General features: G+C 49.6%; 2 protein-coding genes across 3 annotated transcripts in view; one reads left to right on the top strand and one right to left on the bottom strand.

Moving 5' to 3' along the window:
• Positions 1 to 372: 372 nt before the first annotated feature.
• On the bottom strand, positions 373 to 3,040 carry ecsit (ECSIT signaling integrator). Of its 2 annotated transcripts, none has more exons than XM_079257552.1 (8): positions 2,925 to 3,040; positions 2,651 to 2,838; positions 2,099 to 2,504; positions 1,801 to 2,024; positions 1,628 to 1,685; positions 1,402 to 1,550; positions 973 to 1,078; positions 373 to 868 (listed from the first exon to the last, which is right to left on the bottom strand). In XM_079257552.1, the coding sequence occupies exons 2-8, from the start codon at positions 2,810 to 2,812 to the stop codon at positions 600 to 602; spliced, it is 1,374 nt and encodes a 457-aa protein (XP_079113678.1). In that variant the 5' UTR covers positions 2,813 to 2,838; positions 2,925 to 3,040; the 3' UTR covers positions 373 to 599. The 2 variants fall into 2 exon arrangements, with proteins under 2 accessions (XP_079113678.1, XP_079113679.1); XM_079257553.1 differs by having other exon boundaries at positions 690 to 868; positions 1,632 to 1,685.
• A 1,165-nt stretch (positions 3,041 to 4,205) lies between these two features.
• The window catches only part of eml3 (EMAP like 3), a 67,234-nt gene continuing 50,481 nt past the window's right edge, over positions 4,206 to 20,958 (top strand). Inside the window, exon 1 of the mRNA XM_079257652.1 lies at positions 4,206 to 4,315. Within this exon, the coding sequence (XP_079113778.1) occupies positions 4,291 to 4,315 (25 nt within the window). The 5' untranslated portion in view covers positions 4,206 to 4,290. The remainder of the gene's footprint in view (positions 4,316 to 20,958) is intronic.

Raw genomic sequence — 20,958 nt, forward strand, 5'->3', positions numbered from 1 at the left:
CCGATGAGGCTGCGCCCTCAGCAGGTTCTGGACCGATGAGGCTGCGCGTCCTCAGCAGGACCTGGACCGATGAGGCTGCGCGTCCTCAGCAGGTTCTGGACCGATGAGGCTGCGTGTCCTCAGCAGGTTCTGGACCGATGAGGCTGCGCGTCCTCAGCAGGACCTGGACCGATGAGGCTGCGTGTCCTCAGCAGGACCTGGACCGATGAGGCTGCGCGTCCTCAGCAGGACCTGGACCGATGAGGCTGCGCGTCCTCAGCAGGACCTGGACCGATGAGGCTGCGCGTCCTCAGCAGGTTCTGGACCGATGAGGCTGCGCGTCCTCAGCAGGTTCTGGACCGATGAGGCTGCGCGTCCTCAGCAGGACCTGGACCGATGAGGCTGCGCGTCCTCAGCAGGTTCTGGACCGATGAGGCTGCGTGTCCTCAGCAGGTTCTGGACCGATGAGGCTGCGTGTCCTCAGCAGGTTCTGGACCGATGAGGCTGCGCGTCCTCAGCAGGTTCTGGACCGATGAGGCTGCGTGTCCTCAGCAGGACCTGGACCGATCCTGAGGACACCAGGAACCCGGAGCCAGGATGAGTTCTCCTCCTCCAGGAGCTCACCTCTTCATCCCCTGGCTCCTCCTGGGCTCCTCCTCCACAGCAGCATCAGCATCTTCACCAGGTTCTGGGTTTTCTGGACCGGGCCGCTGGATGTGGTCTGCCTCGGCGGCTCCTCGCAGCTCGCGGGGTCCAGGGTCCAGACGGAACAGGGTGGGGACCTGACCCAGGATGGGGTTGTCCTCCTGGAGGCCGGAGATCCACTGGTTGAGGGTGGCCTGGTCTCCCTGGCTGGTCATACACATGGCGAAGACGGGACCCTCGTCCACTGGACACACACACACACACACACACACACACACACACACACACACACACGGCGTAAACACAGCGCTCCGCTGGTTGCGGCTCACACAGCTGCAGGGTTCTTACAGTCTTCCACGTCGAAGCTCTCGTCGTCCCCGAGGTCCCGGTCCAGATCCAGGTCCAGCTGCAGAGGATAGTCCAAACACCTCTCTGGGTCGTAGGGCTCCTCCACCTGCGAGACGGAGATCCTGATGGAGGCCGGTCTAAAGCGGTCCTGGATCATCACTGATCACGTCTTCCTCACCGACCTGCTCAGTTCAGAGTGTGAGAACTGGATCCGTATCAGGTCCTCACACTCTGAACTGCAGGACCACGGTCACACAGGTCGTAGAGGTTTCCTGCTCCGCGGCGCCTGCAGGACCCGCAGGACCCGCGGCGTCTGCAGGACCCGCAGCGGTTTTAGGTCTGCTTCCACAGCAACAATCATCTTGTTTTTCTTCAGACATAAAACTATCCAAGTGTCTCTATGTGACGTATGTCTGGATGTTTCCTGACCTTCTGTTCAGGCGGCGTCGGGTCAGCTCTGAGGACGTAGTAGTGAACGCAGGTCTTCCTGAGCCACAGTGGGAAGGGCCCCTCCACCAACACGGGCTTGCTGGGACTGTGTTGGGCCAGCAGCTGCTTCTGGTCGGGACTCTGGACGCCTGCGAGGAATCGGAACAAAACCGATCAGTTCCTGCTGGAAAAGTTCACCGAGCTTCTCGCCGAGACATTTCCATACCTACGATGTGAGGACGCGTTATCTCCTCTCCGCTCTCCGTCACGTCTGTGCAGGGCAGCTGGTGGGGAGCGCGCACACACACACACACACACACACACACACACACACACACAATTTTTCCTCAATATATTACACTGCAACATGGTTTCCTGCATGAATAAAATAAAATAAACCTGGTAGACGGTGACTCTGGCGTCCAGGTCGTTGGCGATGCGGGTCAAGCTGAGGCGGGCCAGGTCCACCGGGTCTTCAGGCAGCTGCTGGGGGACGGGGAAGGGGTCCAGGTGCTTGAACTTGGGGAACCAGTACATGATGCGCTGGTATTTCCTGATTGGGTGGCTCTTCTCTCCAAAGATCTGGACCAGCAGGACTTTGGTCTCAACGTTGGGCATCACACCTGCGGAATGGGGACATGTAAACAGTCACAGGAACATTTCCCAGATGGGATGTCTGCTTCCAGCCAACACCCACCGTAGCTCTCCATCTGCTCCAGCAGCTGGACGCCACACTCCTGCTGCCTGGGGTAGTGGTTGAACATCCGCTGGATGAAGTTTCTGGGCACAAACACCTCTTTGGGAAAAACATCCAGGAGCTTGTTGTACACAGCGACGTCCTTCTCCACTCCGAACTCCGGCATCTTCTTCAGAGCCGCGTAGATAAACTCCACGTGACCTCGCCGCCTGATGTCTGTCCTGATGAAGACGTCGATCACCTTGTTGAACGTGGTCTTGGTTCTGGACTCACGGGCCATCTGCTCAAACAGGTCATCATGGGTGGCCAGAGACTTCCCCACCGTCTTGTGGTCTTCGTTGACAAACCGTGCAGGAGGAGGTCGGTTCTTTGGACAAGCTGGACTGCTGTGGAAAGTCCTCCAGGGCTACAGGACAAGAGAAGACAGTTTTTCCTCTGGTCCCTTCTGAGAAAAACTGCCTCAAACGGTCAAATAAACAGCAAGAAATCTGCCTTTTACAGGAACAACTGACTCATCAGTCATTAAGTCATGCATGTCTGACAGAAGCTCACCTGGTGCCCGGAGGCCGGAGACCAGATCAGGGCTCCGGACCCGGCGGGGAGCCTGCAGGACTGCGGAGACCGGATCAGGGCTCCGGACCCAGCGGGGGGCCTGCAGGGCTGATTCTGCAGCCTGAGAGCCCGGAGCTGCAGGAGGCATCGGGGACACCTCATGGTTCTTCAGTCCATCTGGGTCTGGACTGTGGAGGACACATCATGGCATCTATCTGTCCTTAGAGAGGAAATGTTGGACTGGAATGAACAGAAGAAGTGAATAAATCCATACCTTCCATGCTGACAGACTCAAGCAGAAATGAGTCTCCTTCACAGATCATTCTCCACGGACGCCTCCATGTTGAGAAGCCGGCGGAAAACCGTGTTCCTACACACATTTCCTTCCCCCAGAAACGGAAACACAGCAACAAAGTATGGTACCGCTACACTTCAATTTCACTGAAATAAATTCCGCTTCACAACAAAATACTCTGCGAAGTCAAAGATTAAATACACTGAGATTAACACAGCAACGTATTGACCTCAGGGTCTGTTAGTTTAAACTGGAGAACAGTTTCTGACAAGGAGACGGACCAGAAAACCAACCAACAACCAAAATATATAAATCCTTAACACCACACAGCCCTGTGGGAAAAAGTCAGCCGACAGCTTAAACAAATGAATATTCAAATATATATGTTGCTACTGTTTCTTATTTGTTTTTAAGAGGGAAAGAAAACGATTCACTGAGTTAATTTAGATGGATGTTGGCAGGAATTATGAAAATACAAATAAATTCAAATAAATAGGATTAAAATAATGATCCTACTTTGGACTGGTAACACCAAAAATAACACACGATCAGATATTCTGAGGAGCAACCAACAGTAGACACCATCATAAAACTGTTCACCATAAACAAATAAAAACACTGACCACATTTACATTAAATGGTTTTATTTAAATAATAAAACAAGGAATTGAATCCAAACAGAGAAAGCATACATTAGAATCTAGTTTAAACATATGTGGAAATTAAATTTTGAATGAACAAAAGAATCCAGGTTAATCTGGAAGGAACATAATCCGTGGAGCTCGCGCAGCACGAGGCGTCGCGTGCACTTCACGACGGCGACGTTTGGTGGCGACAAATCCCCACAAACCTCCAGACAGTCATGTTTTCACCCAGAGCTGAGAAAAATAAAGTCAGAAAAACTTCCACACGGAAGCTTTGTGCCACTTTTATTCACAACTGAACCGCAAAAAGCGGAAAAATAAAATTTTAGCGAGTTAACAAAGATGGCGGCAAATTAACCGTTATCATCGCTTCCTGTTAAACGCTTTGGCGCGAGCTATTATTCCTTTCTTTTGTTTTATTTATTTTTTTTTATTATAAAACAATATTCACATTAGCTCAACATTATTTAAAACGGGTAGTTCTTAATTAAATGAGGTATTATTTACATGCCATTTATTATCTAGAGGGGGAAAAAAATCAGGTTTCCGGTTTCTTTACAAACCTGTGAAATTGACACAAGTCGCGCGCGCGTGCGTGCGTGTGTGTGTGAGACACTCCTCTGTCAGCATGGAAAACACACCTTAGTGCAGACTTCACCTCCGGCACAAACTGCACCTCGCTTCGGGTTTGGACTTGGATTATGGACTCATCAACTAACAGTTTAGGTGAGTAACTAACCCATGCTGGTAACTAACCCATGCTGGTTGGTTCGTGGGTTGGAGGAAACTGCGGCAGCGCGTGCAGGGAACTTTCCATGCTGTTTAGGTAAAAAGGAAGCAAAGTTTTCTGTTTTACACGCCAGTAAACGCACCGCTGGGACGTTGGAGCAGTTAGTGAGCTTTAGGCTTGTTGTGGAGCCGCTAAACAACGCTTTCTGCGCAGGAAGGCGCCTCTGCTGCCGCATTCTCTGCTTATGGAAGATGGTTGATGCGAAAACAGGATCATAAAACACGTTTACATGCAAAACAGGTTCACTTCTGCTCGCTGCACGCAGACCTTCTTCCACTTCTGTGGAACCTGCAGCTTCTCTCCTGGTTTTAGAGATAAAGTGTGACGGAGGGCGCGTCGCGGGACGGGACAGCCGCGCTCGTGCGTGGGTGTGTGGAAGTTGTCGCGATGCTGGTTGCAAGTTTACTCTCTGTTTTCCCTGCTGCATGCTCGTTCGCTGTTTGCAAAATGCACCACTGAGGGTCCACGTTGGCGGATCTCCCGCGCAGTCCCCCACAGCGGATCTCCCGCACCGCGTTTAGGAGTAAAAAACAAACTGAGGAAAAGCAGAAACTGGAAACACACCCTGCACGTGCAGCAGACCCCCTCCTGCTGTAAAAGCAGCTGGGTTAGACAATACCGCTGCTGTTGGGCTCGTGCAGCCAGCTGTTGTGCTGATGTTGTGTTTACTTGCCTTGTAAAGTGATGCATGCGCGAGAGAGCAGTAAATATCACATGGGTTTGCTGCCAGCATCTGCCTGGGGAGGGAATGCTGCCTGTTTGGCAGCTCCTGTCGGTGAAGGGGGGGTTGGGGTTGTTATGACGGGGATAAACTTCCCTGCGTGTTTTTAACAAAACGTGGATTGTTGTCCTGAAAACGCGTCACGTGGGTGTGATGCTGCTGCAGCGGGTCATGCATGAGGAGTCTGAGTTTCACTGTCAGCTGACAGATCTGCACCAACACATCACACAGAGCTGGTCCTGCAGCGTGGTTTCACTCCCCTCCAGGTGAGGAGAGACCCCCCCCCCCCCCCCCCCCCCCGCACGCACACACACGCACTTTGCTCCAGATGTTAACCAGCACTAGTTAACCTGCACTAGTTAACCCGCAGGGTGACTGTGAACTCTGAAAATATGGTTTCCAGGTTTGGAACAACAGAAACACGTTTGCAGAAACTTGTCCAACTTGCAAGCAGCAGTCTCTATTGGCTAAGAAGAATAAAGATTCACAACTGGTTTTTAAAACTGCATAAAATCCAGATTTTATTTAATTAAATATTTGTATTTTTGTCACCCGAGGCTTGAACCAGTGACCTTTTTGCCCCAAGGCCACGGCACTGACCTGCTACACCACCGTGTTGCTGGCAGGATATAAAACCAAACTATTCAAAGGGTTTTAAATGAAAAGCTGCTGCAGGAAACGGACTTTAGGAGAGAAATGAAATAAAAAGAGAGAAAATTAACTGAATGGAGGAGAAATAAAGTTGTTTCTAATAAAAAGCAGCAAATAGAAATCTGAAGCGGTTTCTGCAGACCTGCAGGTTTCTGGAGTCTGGTCCACGTGAGGAACAGAAAACCTGAACGCTGCCTCCAGGTTTGGTCCTGACTCTGGAACCAGAACTTAGACCTGGTCCTGATGACCTAAGGGATCTGGTTGGTTCAGAAGCCAGGTCCAGTGGTTGCAGGTCCAGGTTCCTGGTCTTAGTGAGGACTTCTCTGGTCCAGATTCCTGGTCTTAGTGAGGACTTCTCTGGTCCAGATTCCTGGTCTTGATGAGGACTTCTCTGGTCCAGATTCCTGGTCTTGATGAGGACTTCTCTGGTCCAGATTCCTGGTCTTGATGAGGACTTCTCTGGTCCAGATTCCTGGTCGTAGTGAGGACGTTTCTGCTAAGTCAGGGATCCTACAGGGTCTGGATGTTAACAGACGGGCTGAAGCATCTGAACATGTTGTGGACGTTTCGCAGCATTTCTGAATGTTTACAGTAGAAATAAACATGTTTACAGCCTGGTTAGAAAATCCATTTTCGGTTTGACAGGTCAGGTTTACCTTCATGACAACTGTGGGTTGAGTGAATTTTTTAAAAAAGTAATTTAATCTTAAAGTTCGGCATATCCTTATTCCTTTTGATTGACAGGTACCCGATCTTCCGCTTCAAGTCAGAAGAACGTAGAACCGCGGTTTTTAGCTGGTTAACAACGTGACTTAGCTTTAGCCCGCTTACCTCCGTTAGCTGGTTAGCTCCTGTTAGCTCCGGGTTAGCTCGGTTAGCTCTTAGCTACAGAAAGCTCCCTCGATGTCAATCATCCACCATGACGCTCACAGCCCCCCTCTCAGCTCCACCTCTTTGCCCATATTTGTATTTTCTGGGTGAGACGACACGCATGCCGCTGCCTAGATGGTGATGGTAGGAACCGCCCACCGAGCTTCAGTTCAGCTCTTCAGAAACCTACGGGTGACGCCATGGAGGCTCCGCCCATCTTTCTAAGGGTTGCATGTGTTGCATTGCCTGCAGGTGATTCTGCTGCTCGGCTGTCCGAGGTCTAGTGGCCTCCCGGACTCCGAGGTCTAGTGGCCTCCCGGACTCCGGGGTCTAGTGGCCTCCCGGACTCCGGGGTCTAGTGGCCTCCCGGACTCCGAGGTCTAGTGGCCTCCCGGACTCCGGGGTCTAGTGGCCTCCCGGACTCCGGGGTCTAGTGGCCTCCCGGACTCCGAGGTCTAGTGGCCTCCCGGACTCCGGGGTCTAGTGGCCTCCCGGACTCCGAGGTCTAGTGGCCTCCCGGACTCCGGGGTCTAGTGGCCTCCCGGACTCCGAGGTCTAGTGGCCTCCCGGACTCCGGGGTCTAGTGGCCTCCCGGACTCCGAGGTCTAGTGGCCTCCCGGACTCCGAGGTCTAGTGGCCTCCCGGACTCCGAGGTCTAGTGGCCTCCCGGACTCCGGGGTCTAGTGGCCTCCCGGACTCCGAGGTCTAGTGGCCTCCCGGACTCCGAGGTCTAGTGGCCTCCCGGACTCCGGGGTCTAGTGGCCTCCAGGACTCCGAGGTCTAGTGGCCTCCCGGACTCCGAGGTCTAGTGGCCTCCCGGACTCCGAGGTCTGGTAGCCTCCCGGACTCCGAGGTCTGGTAGCCTCCCGGACTCCGAGGTCTAGTGGCCTCCCGGACTCCGAGGTCTAGTGGCCTCCCGGACTCCGAGGTCTAGTGGCCTCCCGGACTCCGAGGTCTAGTGGCCTCCCGGACTCCGAGGTCTAGTGGCCTCCCGGACTCCGAGGTCTAGTGGCCTCCCGGACTCCGAGGTCTAGTGGCCTCCCGGACTCCGAGGTCTGGTAGCCTCCCGGACTCCGAGGTCTAGTGGCCTCCCGGACTCCGAGGTCTAGTGGCCTCCCGGACTCCGAGGTCTAGTGGCCTCCCGGACTCCGAGGTCTAGTGGCCTCCCGGACTCCGAGGTCTAGTGGCCTCCCGGACTCCGAGGTCTAGTGGCCTCCCGGAGTCCGTCTTTTGGGAGCTGAATGAGTTCATTCAGGCCTTTATTTGTGCAGACACAGCAGGAAGTTGCATCAGCACGTCGCAGTGTTTCTGTTGGTTTCTTCGTCTGAATGCTGTAATGGTGCAGCTGGAATATGGTGGGCTAAGATCTCTTCCTGGTCCTCAAGTCCGGATGTTTACCATCAAGGCTGCTTCTGAAATGCTAACCCAAAAACAAGTCTGTCGCTTGTTTTTAATTGTTGGACGAATTAAAACACATTAATGCTCCTTAAAGTCGACATGGAGGGTAAAAAAGCTACAGAAGGCCTTTATTAGTCTCTTGGAAATCCCTGCTGTAGTACGGATATAAATTATAAAGAAAAACTCTGGTAATAACAGCTCTCACTGTGGGATCCTCATGATTTTTGTCCCTGCAGGGCGAATCGCTGGTTTGTTCTCTACATATCAGCTTTAACCAGCAGAAAGCATGTGAGATTTGTCTCGGCCTCCGTCAGATTTACTGTTTTACAGCAGTTACAGGACTACATCTGGGTTTTAGACCTTCTGGTGGATGGAACGCAGACTGCACAGCAGCAGCCGTTTCAGCAGCTTTTCGTCATGTAAACGCTGGAAAGTGCAGCAGAGCATCTGCTTGGAAGTCCACACATCATTCCACACATTTCCTGTTTCATTTTCTAATAAAACCACTAAATGTATAAAATATAAAGAACAAAAACATCTTAAAAAGATTAATGGGTTACTGTTCTGGTCTCCAGTGAACCAGATCTTCACGTCAGCAACATGGTAGTCTTTTTCCCCTCAGACCCGCGCCAGAATTTATTCCTGTCCGTACCTACTTCACGTGTCCTCGCCATGTCGTGCATCAAAGAAATGTTGTTTTTCTACGTTGTAGATAGAAAAATGCAGATTCTAGCTAAGTCTAGTTGAATCCAGTCATCTAAAGGCTCTTTGACGGACAACGTTCAGTCCAATTCAGTTCCTCATAATTATTTCAGATATAATTAAAACAAATTAGTTCATTGATCACATTAATCCTATTTATAACTGTGTTCATATATTGCAAATTATGAAAATTATGGCTGAGCTAGGGGGCGGGCGGACACACACACGACGACTTTCATTAGAAAAATTAATCTAATTAATTACAGGCTTTGTAATAATTAATATTGATTCATTGTATTTTTATCATATAACTATAGTTGCCCCAAAAAGCACAGATGTTAATTTAAATGACTTTAAGTGTATTAATAAATCCCAAAACATTTAAAATGATAAACTTTGTCTCAATTAGTGTCTGTGAAATGTGTTTCATTGTATTTCAGTGTAAATTAGAAGAAAAAGAAAAATGAAAATATATGATGCAGGGTCTGATTAAAAACATAGATTTTTAAATGCATCAATAGTTTTATCATTAACGCGTTACACACACACACACACACACACACACACACACACACAAAGATGGATAGATCTCTTTCAGTTTGGTCATTCTGCAATCCTGCAGGTTTTCCATGTTTCCCAGCTCCAGCACACACAAAATGACAGACGGGCTAGAGGTGGAGACAGAGGAGGTCTCAGGAGACAGACAGGGTAGAGGTGGAGACAGAGGAGGTCTCAGGAGACAGACAGGGTAGAGGTGGAGACAGAGGAGGTCTCAGGAGACAGACAGGGTAGAGGTGGAGACAGAGGAGGTCTCAGGAGACAGACAGGGTAGAGGTGGAGACAGAGGAGGTCTCAGGAGACAGACGAGCTAGAGGTGGAGACAGAGGAGGTCTCAGGAGAAAGACAGGGTAGAGGTGGAGACAGAGGATGTCTCAGGAGAAAGACAGGGTAGAGGTGGAGACAGAGGATGTCTCAGGAGGCAGACGAGCTAGAGGTGGAGACAGAGGAGGTCTCAGGAGACAGACAGGGTAGAGGTGGAGACAGAGGAGGTCTCAGGAGAAAGACAGGGTAGAGGTGGAGACAGGGGATGTCTCAGGAGACAGACGAGCTAGAGGTGGAGACAGAGGAGGTCTCAGGAGACAGACAGGGTAGAGGTGGAGACAGAGGATGTCTCAGGAGAAAGACAGGGTAGAGGTGGAGACAGAGGATGTCTCAGGAGAAAGACAGGGTAGAGGTGGAGACAGAGGAGGTCTCAGGAGAAAGACAGGGTAGAGGTGGAGACAGAGGATGTCTCAGGAGAAAGACAGGGTAGAGGTGGAGACAGAGGATGTCTCAGGAGAAAGACAGGGTAGAGGTGGAGACAGAGGAGGTCTCAGGAGACAGACAAGCTAGAGGTGGAGACAGAGGATGTCTCAGGAGACAGACGAGCTAGAGGTGGAGACAGAGGATGTCTCAGGAGACAGACGAGCTAGAGGTGGAGACAGAGGATGTCTCAGGAGAAAGACAGGGTAGAGGTGGAGACAGAGGATGTCTCAGGAGAAAGACAGGGTAGAGGTGGAGACAGAGGAGGTCTCAGGAGACAGACAAGCTAGAGGTGGAGACAGAGGAGGTCTCAGGAGACAGACGAGCTAGAGGTGGAGACAGAGGATGTCTCAGGAGACAGACGAGCTAGAGGTGGAGACAGAGGATGTCTCAGGAGAAAGACAGGGTAGAGGTGGAGACAGAGGATGTCTCAGGAGAAAGACAGGGTAGAGGTGGAGACAGAGGATGTCTCAGGAGACAGACAAGCTAGAGGTGGAGACAGAGGATGTCTCAGGAGACAGACGAGCTAGAGGTGGAGACAGAGGAGGTCTCAGGAGACAGACGAGCTAGAGGTGGAGACAGAGGAGGTCTCAGGAGACAGACGAGCTAGAGGTGGAGACAGAGGAGGTCTCAGGAGACAGACGAGCTAGAGGTGGAGACAGAGGAGGTCTCAGGAGACAGACGAGCTAGAGGTGGAGACAGAGGAGGTCTCGGGAGACAGACGGGCTAGAGGTGGTGACAGAGGAGGTCTCGGGAGACAGACGGGCTAGAGGTGGTGACAGAGGAGGTCTCGGGAGACAGACGAGCTAGAGGTGGAGACAGAGGAGGTCTCAGGAGACAGACGGGCTAGAGGTGGTGACAGAGGAGGTCTCAGGAGACAGACGAGCTAGAGGTGGAGACAGAGGAGGTCTCAGGAGACAGACGAGCTAGAGGTGGAGACAGAGGAGGTCTCAGGAGACAGACGAGCTAGAGGTGGAGACAGAGGATGTCTCAGGAGACAGACGAGCTAGAGTTGGAGACAGAGGATGTCTCAGGAGACAGACGAGCTAGAGGTGGAGACAGAGGAGGTCTCAGGAGACAGACGAGCTGGAGGTGGAGACAGAGGATGTCTCAGGAGACAGACGAGCTAGAGGTGGAGACAGAGGATGTCTCAGGAGACAGACGAGCTAGAGGTGGAGACAGAGGAGGTCTCAGGAGACAGACGAGCTAGAGGTGGAGACAGAGGAGGTCTCGGGAGACAGACGGGCTAGAGGTGGAGACAGAGGAGGTCTCAGGAGACAGACGAGCTAGAGGTGGAGACAGAGGAGGTCTCAGGAGACAGACGAGCTAGAGGTGGAGACAGAGGATGTCTCAGGAGACAGACGAGCTAGAGGTGGAGACAGAGGAGGTCTCAGGAGACAGACGAGCTAGAGGTGGAGACAGAGGAGGTCTCGGGAGACAGACGAGCTAGAGGTGGAGACAGAGGAGGTCTCAGGAGACAGACGAGCTAGAGGTGGAGACAGAGGAGGTCTCAGGAGACAGACGAGCTAGAGGTGGAGACAGAGGAGGTCTCGGGAGACAGACGGGCTAGAGGTGGAGACAGAGGAGGTCTCAGGAGACAGACGAGCTAGAGGTGGAGACAGAGGATGTCTCAGGAGACAGACGAGCTAGAGGTGGAGACAGAGGAGGTCTCAGGAGACAGACGAGCTAGAGGTGGAGACAGAGGAGGTCTCGGGAGACAGACGGGCTAGAGGTGGAGACAGAGGAGGTCTCAGGAGACAGACGAGCTAGAGGTGGAGACAGAGGATGTCTCAGGAGACAGACGAGCTAGAGGTGGAGACAGAGGAGGTCTCAGGAGACAGACGAGCTAGAGGTGGAGACAGAGGAGGTCTCAGGAGACAGACGAGCTAGAGGTGGAGACAGAGGAGGTCTCGGGAGACAGACGAGCTAGAGGTGGAGACAGAGGAGGTCTCAGGAGACAGACGAGCTAGAGGTGGAGACAGAGGATGTCTCGGGAGACAGACGAGCTAGAGGTGGAGACAGAGGAGGTCTCAGGAGACAGACGAGCTAGAGGTGGAGACAGAGGAGGTCTCAGGAGACAGACGAGCTAGAGGTGGAGACAGAGGAGGTCTCAGGAGACAGACGAGCTAGAGGTGGAGACAGAGGAGGTCTCAGGAGACAGACGAGCTAGAGGTGGAGACAGAGGAGGTCTCGGGAGACAGACGAGCTAGAGGTGGAGACAGAGGATGTCTCAGGAGACAGACGAGCTGGAGGTGGAGACAGAGGATGTCTCAGGAGACAGACGAGCTAGAGGTGGAGACAGAGGAGGTCTCAGGAGACAGACGAGCTGGAGGTGGAGACAGAGGATGTCTCAGGAGACAGACGAGCTGGAGGTGGAGACAGAGGATGTCTCAGGAGACAGACGAGCTAGAGGTGGAGACAGAGGATGTCTCAGGAGACAGACGAGCTAGAGGTGGAGACAGAGGAGGTCTCAGGAGACAGACGGGCTAGAGGTGGAGACAGAGGAGGTCTCGGGAGACAGACGGGCTAGAGGTGGTGACAGACGATGTCCAGAGAGATGAGGTTGTGTTAAGGTCCATGGAATGTGACAGAGTGGAGGTGTGACAGGAAAGCTGTGGATCATGGAGAGTTTCTGGTTAGTTGGACTGGAGAGAGGAGGTGAACTAAACCGTCTGAAGAACATTTTCATCTCATTCACTCTGTCCAGACCTCCATCAGTCCGATCCCCCTTGAACTGGTGATCATTTTCCTCCCTGACCACACGTCCCTCTCATTGTTCTGGAGCTGCTTTCTGACTGCACTTCCTCATCTTTGTTGAGCAGTTTTTGTTTTGTCTTCATCAACTCCCTGTCGCCATCCCTGAACGTTTTCTTTTTTTGTATTTAGCAAGGAGTACAGCTCTGTAATGAGTGTTTCTGTCTGTCAGCTGTGTGGCTGCAGAGGAAGAAGAGAAGCATTCTCACAGATGCTGTCGCATCTCTTCTCAGCCTCAAACTCTTGTGCTGTTGCATACGTGATGATAGGAAGTGGCAAATCAAAGAACAGCGCTAAAAGCTTCAGCGCCTTGAGGTTGAGGTTCTTCTCGCACCACCAGTGAGTGGGAGGGACATGCTAAATATGTTAAATTAGCTTTTTACAGTGTGAAGCAGATATTCTAATACGCACTGCACGCTTTCATTTCTGAGAAGTGGAGAAATAAAAAAAAAAAAAACATGCATGGAGTGTATGCATCACAGATGTAGATAGATGCAGTACAGATGAAGCGAAATCTGCTTCTGGATGTCTGGCTGGGATGGAGCTGCATCAAAATGGGTTTATTGTGAACTGGTGCACCAACAAATGACAACAGAGACTGGATAACTGCAGAGAGACTCGCAACAAGACTTCAGTCAGCCCGACGCATCTGCAAATAAATGAGATGATCACATTTTTCTGTTTGAGGATCTTTTGGCTCGACAGCTACATACCACATAAGTTTGTCAGGTTTCACACTCTCTTCTTTGTTCTGTGATTCAGTGGCAAAATATGTTTTAGCAAATTAATTTGATTACTTTTCCTGAACAAGCTGAATCATAATATAATAATAGCCTGTTCAGCGCTGCCAGGGCGGGATCGGCCAATCAGGAAGTCTGACGATACGGTTGGATAACAGCGAATTAAACAGACTGCTGCATGTAAACTAACTTTTCATTTCCCGTGAAAATACCAGCTAAAAGATGGAAAGAATGGCGTCCAAGCCGCCCTTTGGTTGCTGGACAGCTGCTGTTGAGAGTAGGTTTCGTTGGTGAAAGTCGTCCATGGAGCTCTGGAAGACACTAATCATAGACGTTTATTTGCTATATGCAGTTTGCAATAAGATAATTCTACTTTAACACACCTGGATTAAGTGACTGTCTTATTAGCAGGCTTGCTAAGAACTTGGTGATGAGGTTCATCAATGCCAATCAGGTGTGTTGGAGTAGAAGAACATTGAAGACATGCAGGGCAGTGATACTTGAGGACCAGGAGTAAGAAACAAGTGCGTTCATCCAGGAGTAGATCAGAGTAGAGCCGCTGCTCCTCCACACGCAGAGCAGCCAGATGAGGTGGCTTGGGCATCTGGATCGGACGCCTCCTGGATGCAAATTGATGAGAAAACGGTGGTTTATGTACTTCAAAAGATCTAAGATTACGAAGTCCACAACAAAATATAAAGAATTAAGATATAATGAAGAGCTATGTTTATGAGACTACGGAGGTGCTATTTGTACTCTACACAGAAGACGGACCAACAGTTGCAGAATATGGATGTTTATCAGTCGGCGCCCACAAGAGGAAAACTAATAGGAGAAACTGCAACATGCCTGGGTGGAACTACCTGCTCTATCACAAGTTCACATGTGTTGTTTTTAACTCTGTGTGTAAAATGAACAAAGTCAGAGAGTCATGTGAACTTTGTGTCACTTTTGCTTCCAGCATGCAGCATTGATGGTTACGCCTCGCAACCTGATCTGCAGCCACAAGTCTGCTGTATGAGCCTCTTTCAATGGTTGTTTGTTGCAGTCTAATCATCAGGTTCAGCTGCAAAAAGCAACACAAATGTCGCACAGTTAACCATCACTTTCCCAGTTGTGCTGTTTCCCACGCTGGTTACCTCGAACGCTTACGTTCACCTCTACCAGGTGCACGCTTCAGAGAGGACCGTAGGGTGTAGCGTGGGTATTGGGACAGGGCCTTAGTGGTTTTATTGTTCTGCTTTTTTGGATGTTTTTAAACAACTTTCTAGAGGCGCTAGTGGATGAACTTAACAACCATGGCAACCTAAAAGACACATGAAAGTGACATAGGACAGCGACGTAGGACAGCGACGTAGGACGGCGACGTAGGACGGCGAAGTAGGACAGCGACCGACGTAGGACGGCGACGTAGGACAGCAAAGTAGGACAGCCATGTAGGACAGCGACGCAAGACAGTGATGTAGGACGGCGACGTGGGACGGCGACGTAGGACGGCGAAGTAGGAGAGCCATGTAGGACAGCGACGTAGGACAGCGACTTATGACAGTGATGTCGGACGGCGACGTAGGACAGCGACGTAGGACAGCGACGTAGGACGGCGACGTAGGACAGCGAAGTAGGACAGCCATGTAGGACAGCGACGCAAGACAGTGATGTAGGACGGCGACGTGGGACGGCGACGTAGGACGGCGAAGTAGGAGAGCCATGTAGGACGGTGACGTAGGACAGCGACGTAGGACAGTGACGTAGGACAGCGACTTATGACAGTGATGTCGGACGGCGACGTAGGAAAGTGATGTCGGACAGCCATGTAGGACGGCGATGTAGGACGGCAACGTAGGACGGCAACGTAGGACTGCCATGTAGGACAGGGACATAAGACAGTGATGTAGGACGGCGACGTAGGACAGTGATGTCGGACGGCGATGTAGGACGGCGACATAGGACAGAGATGTAGGACGGCGACATAGGACCGTGACATAGGACCGCGCCGTAGGACCGCCACGTAGGACGGCGATGCAGGACAGCGAAGTAGGACAGCCATGTAGGACAGCCACGTAGGACGGCGACGTAGGACAGTGTTGTAGGACAGTGTTGTAGGACAGCGACTTATGACAGCGACTTATGACAGGGACGTAGGACGGCGACGTAGGACAGTGATGTCGGACGGCGACGTAGGACAGAGATGTCGGACGGCGACGTAGGACAGAGATGTAGGACGGCGACATAGGACGACGACATAAGACGGCGACATAGGACCGCGAAGTAGGACAGCGACGTAGGACGGCGAAGTAGGACGGCGAAGTAGGACGGCGAAGTAGGACAGCGACGTAGGACTGCGACGTAGGACTGCGACGTAGGACAGCCATGTAGGACGGCGACGTAGGACAGCCATGTAGGACAGCCATGTAGGACAGCCATGTAGGACAGCCATGTAGGACGGCAACGTAGGACGGCGACGTAGGACAGCCATGTAGGACAGCCATGTTGGACGGCAGCGTAGGACAGCCATGTAGGACGGCGACGTAGGACAGCCATGTAGGACAGCCATGTAGGACGGCAACGTAGGACAGCCATGTAGGACGGCGACGTAGGACGGCGACGTAGGACGGCAACGTAGGACAGCCATGTAGGACGGCGACGTAGGACGGCGACGTAGGACAGCCATGTAGGGCAGCCATGTAGGACGGCAACGTAGGACGGCAACGTAGGACAGCCATGTAGGACGGCAACGTAGGACAGCCATGTAGGGCAGCCATGTAGGACAGCAACGTAGGACAGCCATGTAGGGCAGCCATGTAGGACGGCAACGTAGGACAGCCATGTAGGGCAGCCATGTAGGACGGCAACGTAGGACAGCCATGTAGGGCAGCCATGTAGGACGGCAACGTAGGACAGCCATGTAGGGCAGCCATGTAGGACGGCAACGTAGGACAGCCATGTAGGACAGCCATGTAGGACGGCGACGTAGGACGGCGACGTAGGACAGCGACGTAGGACAGCGACTTATGACAGCGACGCAGGACAGCGTTTGAAGGGTATGTGGGTACGTAAGGGAGCAGAAAGGAACCTTCAGCCTGCGTGCACGGCCCATGGGTCTGTGGTGGTCTGCAGTAATTTAGACTGCTGGTTGCAGAGTTTCTGCTGCTGATTCCGACAATGTCGACTGAAAATGAAAACATTTTCTGCTACGTGGAGAACGGTGCTGCTGAGTTAGCCTTGGGGCTAACTGATATGAAGACCAGGCCAGGTGAAAGGAGGCCCTGCTGGGGGCCTTACTTTCTTTTCTTAATGCACGTCAACACTGGAGTCATAAACGCCTTGTTCAGAGTAGTTTTCAGCTCTAAGTACCTCGATGCTCCTGGTTACTCATTTGTTTGGCAAATTTTTGTTATGAATGTGATTTGGAAGCAACAGCTTGAGCGTGAAATGAGTTTCTTTCATGCATGTGTGATTTCCATTCAAGCATCGTTTCCTGTCAGCTTTTTTTATTTTACCCTGCTTTATATTTAGTAAACATACATGAGATCTCTACTGCTGAAACTGGTGAACAAGTGTGTCAAAGTTCGTGATTCAGAGTCCAGTTTTTTTCCCAGTAAATATGGATGCAGCAGCGCCGAGGTCTTCACGCTAACCAGAATGTTGCTGCAGTCGTGGTTTAATGTGGATCATATTACTGCTTTTCTTGCCAAACTGCTATGACTCACCCGGTCTGTGCTCAGAAATGTGAAAAATGAAAGCAAAGGACAGCTCAACGTAGAGTGGGAAAGTGTGTGTGTGTGTGTGTGTGTGTGTGTGTGTGCGCATTCAGTTACACTTCAGTATGAAACAAGGAAGTGATGACTGGAAACTCAGGCTCGTGTTGTGGTTAGACCTTTACAGCAGCAGGACATCAGGACGTGTGTCCAAGCAGAGCGACCGCCAGCAGGTTTGTGTTTGCAAAACCCCCAAAGTGACAGAAGATTAGCTGCACAAACGCCCACCGTCTAGTTTACCTGCTCCGCCTGTTTAACGGCTGTTCACGCATCTGATCAGCCAATCACATGGCTGCATCTCAATACATTTGGTTTATTTAATTTGTTCTTGAGACAAAACAACAAAAACAAACAAATCCAAATAAAAGAATGAAAAGAAGCAGGAAGAAGGGAAATCCAGGATGAACAGGCCCCTTTTACACGATTTATCCAAAAACAAACCAAGTTAAAATGATCTTTTCACGTCTACCTGCCAAGTTTTTTTCTGTTTATTTTTCTACAACAAACGCTTAAAACACGTTTATTTACCAAATTAATTTTGACCATCATCTAAACCTATTATACGAACAGTTTCTGAGAGCTCTTGCATCACTTCAAGGTTAAAAACTTTGCAGAGACCTGTTGTACACTCTTTTCAAAGAGTCGACTCTTTTGACTGACTTGCTCAGAAGAGTCGACTCTTTTGACTGACTCGCTCAGAAGAGTCGAATCTTTTGACTGACTTGCTCAGAAGAGTCGACTCTTTTGACTGACTCGCTCAGAAGAGTCGACTCTTTTGACTGACTCGCTCAGAAGAGTCGACTCTTTTGACTGACTCGCTCAGAAGAGTCGACTCTTTTGACTGACTCGCTCAGAAGAGTCGACTCTTTTGACTGACTCGCTCAGAAGAGTCGACTCTTTCGGCTCCCAAATGGCTCTTTATTGAAGCTTCTTAAAGCTTCTATTTTAGTCTCATTTATCATTTATAAGTGTTTTGTAAGTTAATAAACATTTTTTTTATTATAAGAGACGGAGTTTTATACATTTTCTATAAAATGTCATTTTAATGTAGTGTTTGATAATATAATCAAAACAACTGAACACGGAACCACATCTAGTAAAAACAGGCCAATTTCTGTTATAATTATTATTATTATTATTATTATTATTATTATTATTATTATTATTACACTTTTAATTCACTCGTCTCCATCTTTTCCTGATGCACCTGTAATCTAACCCTGGCTTCCAGTTCTCTCTGCGTACCCAATGTACCTGGTTCTGTCTTTACAGAGTGGTCCGATCCTCGTCTTTCCTCGCATGGACCTCGTATTGTCCCCATCACTGGGTTCTCTTAGGGCGGAATCAGTTCTTCTTGTTCTGCAGAAAGAATTGGCTCTTACAGCCGGCTCGTTCATGAATGACACATCTCTATACTCCGGGTGTCTGAACACGAAGCTGGAACGAACCTCTACGACAGCCTTCAGACCATCAAAGATAAACTAGGAAGACAAACGCTTGTCTCGTCCTGAGCCTCCCCAGTTTGAGAGTCAGTTGGTTTAAAGTGGAACAGCGTGTCTTGATGCAGATAGTACACAGAAGTTTTAATGGAAATGCTGCAGAATATTTTACTTCAACTAAGGAAACCAAGCTCACACATAGATACAGTTTAGTACCATGTAAAGATGAACATTCCCTTATCGTCCTCTCTTCTGAATCACCATCCTGGCAGCCAGCAGTCTCATTAAAAAAGCTTTGACAATGTTGATCACAGGTTAATATTATGGTAAAGTTAATAAATACCAATTTTACGTGTTTATTTAGTATTCATTATGCAAGATGTTTTCCTGTGCGTATGTAACTCCAGCGTTGCTGTCATGTTGTCTAAAAACCCGGAAAACGTTGCTGGTCGGCAACATTTCAGCTCCACTTTCAGATGCGATCCTCAGGATTTGCTGGGAACTTTGTAGGGCTGTGATGATACGCTTTTCTGCTGATTCAATTCCGAGTTTTTTTGGTGCCAATTCAATTTTAAATTGTGATTCTCACAATTCTTTGATATTGCTGATTTTTGTAGATTAAAAACAAACAAAAAAATGTACAAAACTTTGTTTTTGCTCGTCATTTTTCTTGATTTAAATGAGGAATAAACCACAGTAGCCAGACCATCATTCTGCTGCTATAACACCCAAGAAGAAAAGATCAATCAAAAAAATGAAAATGACAAATATTTCATAATGGATTATTTTTATGAATAAAAAAAAAAAAAAAAGAAAAAAGATTTTTTTTAAACAAACAAAAACAAAAAAATCTATTTTAAAATTGTGAAGCAAAAAATCCAGATTTTCAATTTTTGGGTTTGATTTTCCCAACATGACGTGGTTTAACCTCCACAGCCTACCTGAGTCCTGCTGCTGACCATGTCCATCCCTTTCTGAGCACAGTGGAGCATCTTCTGATGGAAACTTCCAGCAGGATGATGCACCATGTCACAAAGCTCACAAACAGCTTTGAGGGAGCGTCTAACAGCAGTTCCACGAATAAACCAGCTGTGAGCCAGTTTTTAGGTCTAATTGCAACTTAAGCAACAGAAAATCATACGCTGAAAATAGTCTGAAGAGGGGTGAAAGCAGCTTTCTGTGTCGCCTGCAGTGAAAGGACTCAGTCAAGCTCTTTATCCTGCAGGAAAGCAGAAAAGATGGGGCAGAGCCTGACATGCTTCTTTTATTACGCCAAACTGACCATTTCCACATCTGTGAGCAGCAAAACCAGACAATAAAGCTCAGCATTCATCTCCCCCATGAAGGCCAAACTACTAACTATCCCTCTGCCAATAACAGATCTTGTCTTTTTACAGCAGCAGTGGGTGTGGTAGCTCCAGAAATACTCTGAGAAAAAACTCCTTTCCCCAGGAGAGACTCAGCAGAAGCCAGACACACGACGGTCACCAAGTCGCCTACGGTGGCCTGGAGACTTTCAAACGGCAGAAGACTGGCGAGTTCTGGAACAGATTACACAAAAACAGCTGATGAATAACAACAATAATAATAATAATGATAGTTGTCAGTGAGTGTAGCCTGCAAGGCCCAGACGTGAAGGTTTAATGGTCACTGCGGTTATTAGCAGACATAAAGAGTTAAAGACTGAAAGCGACCTACATGAGCCGTGTTAAACCAGTGGCTCTTTCAGCTACACATATGTTTTCATGTTCTGAAGCTGCTCCGACCCAACACGTGTCTTGAAGGTCCATTTTTATTGACAGTTTATAAGTGAGTGGCAGACAGACCCAAGCTGGTTCAGGAAGTGGTTTTTCCCCTCCTGCGGCCAAATTCAGGAATTCCTGACGCCTTTGGGAAAAAACTGCTTCCTGTTTGTAGTTTCCTGCTGCGAGTGGACCAGACGGATACGCTGTAATCCAGGTTTTACAGCTGGACAGCTTTATTCTATAGATGAAGCCTTTTTAGATGAAGTATTGGTTTTATTAACTGTAAAGTTGCAGCTGAATTTTCCAATAAAAGGTTTAAAATCTGTAACTTAATCCGTCTCATCTAAACTCTCTCCTCACCACCTGGCTTAACTACGGTGGCCCCAAAGGCTCAATGAGGAGATGAGAACTGGAATTTCATGGCACTGGACTATTTGAGAGAGCTTCTAGCTAAATGTACTGATACCAGGATGAAACTTTGGTTTCTGGTTCTGCTGAT

This window comes from Telmatherina bonti (genome assembly GCF_933228915.1).
Source record: "Telmatherina bonti genome assembly, chromosome: 18".
NCBI lineage: Eukaryota > Metazoa > Chordata > Actinopteri > Atheriniformes > Telmatherinidae > Telmatherina > Telmatherina bonti.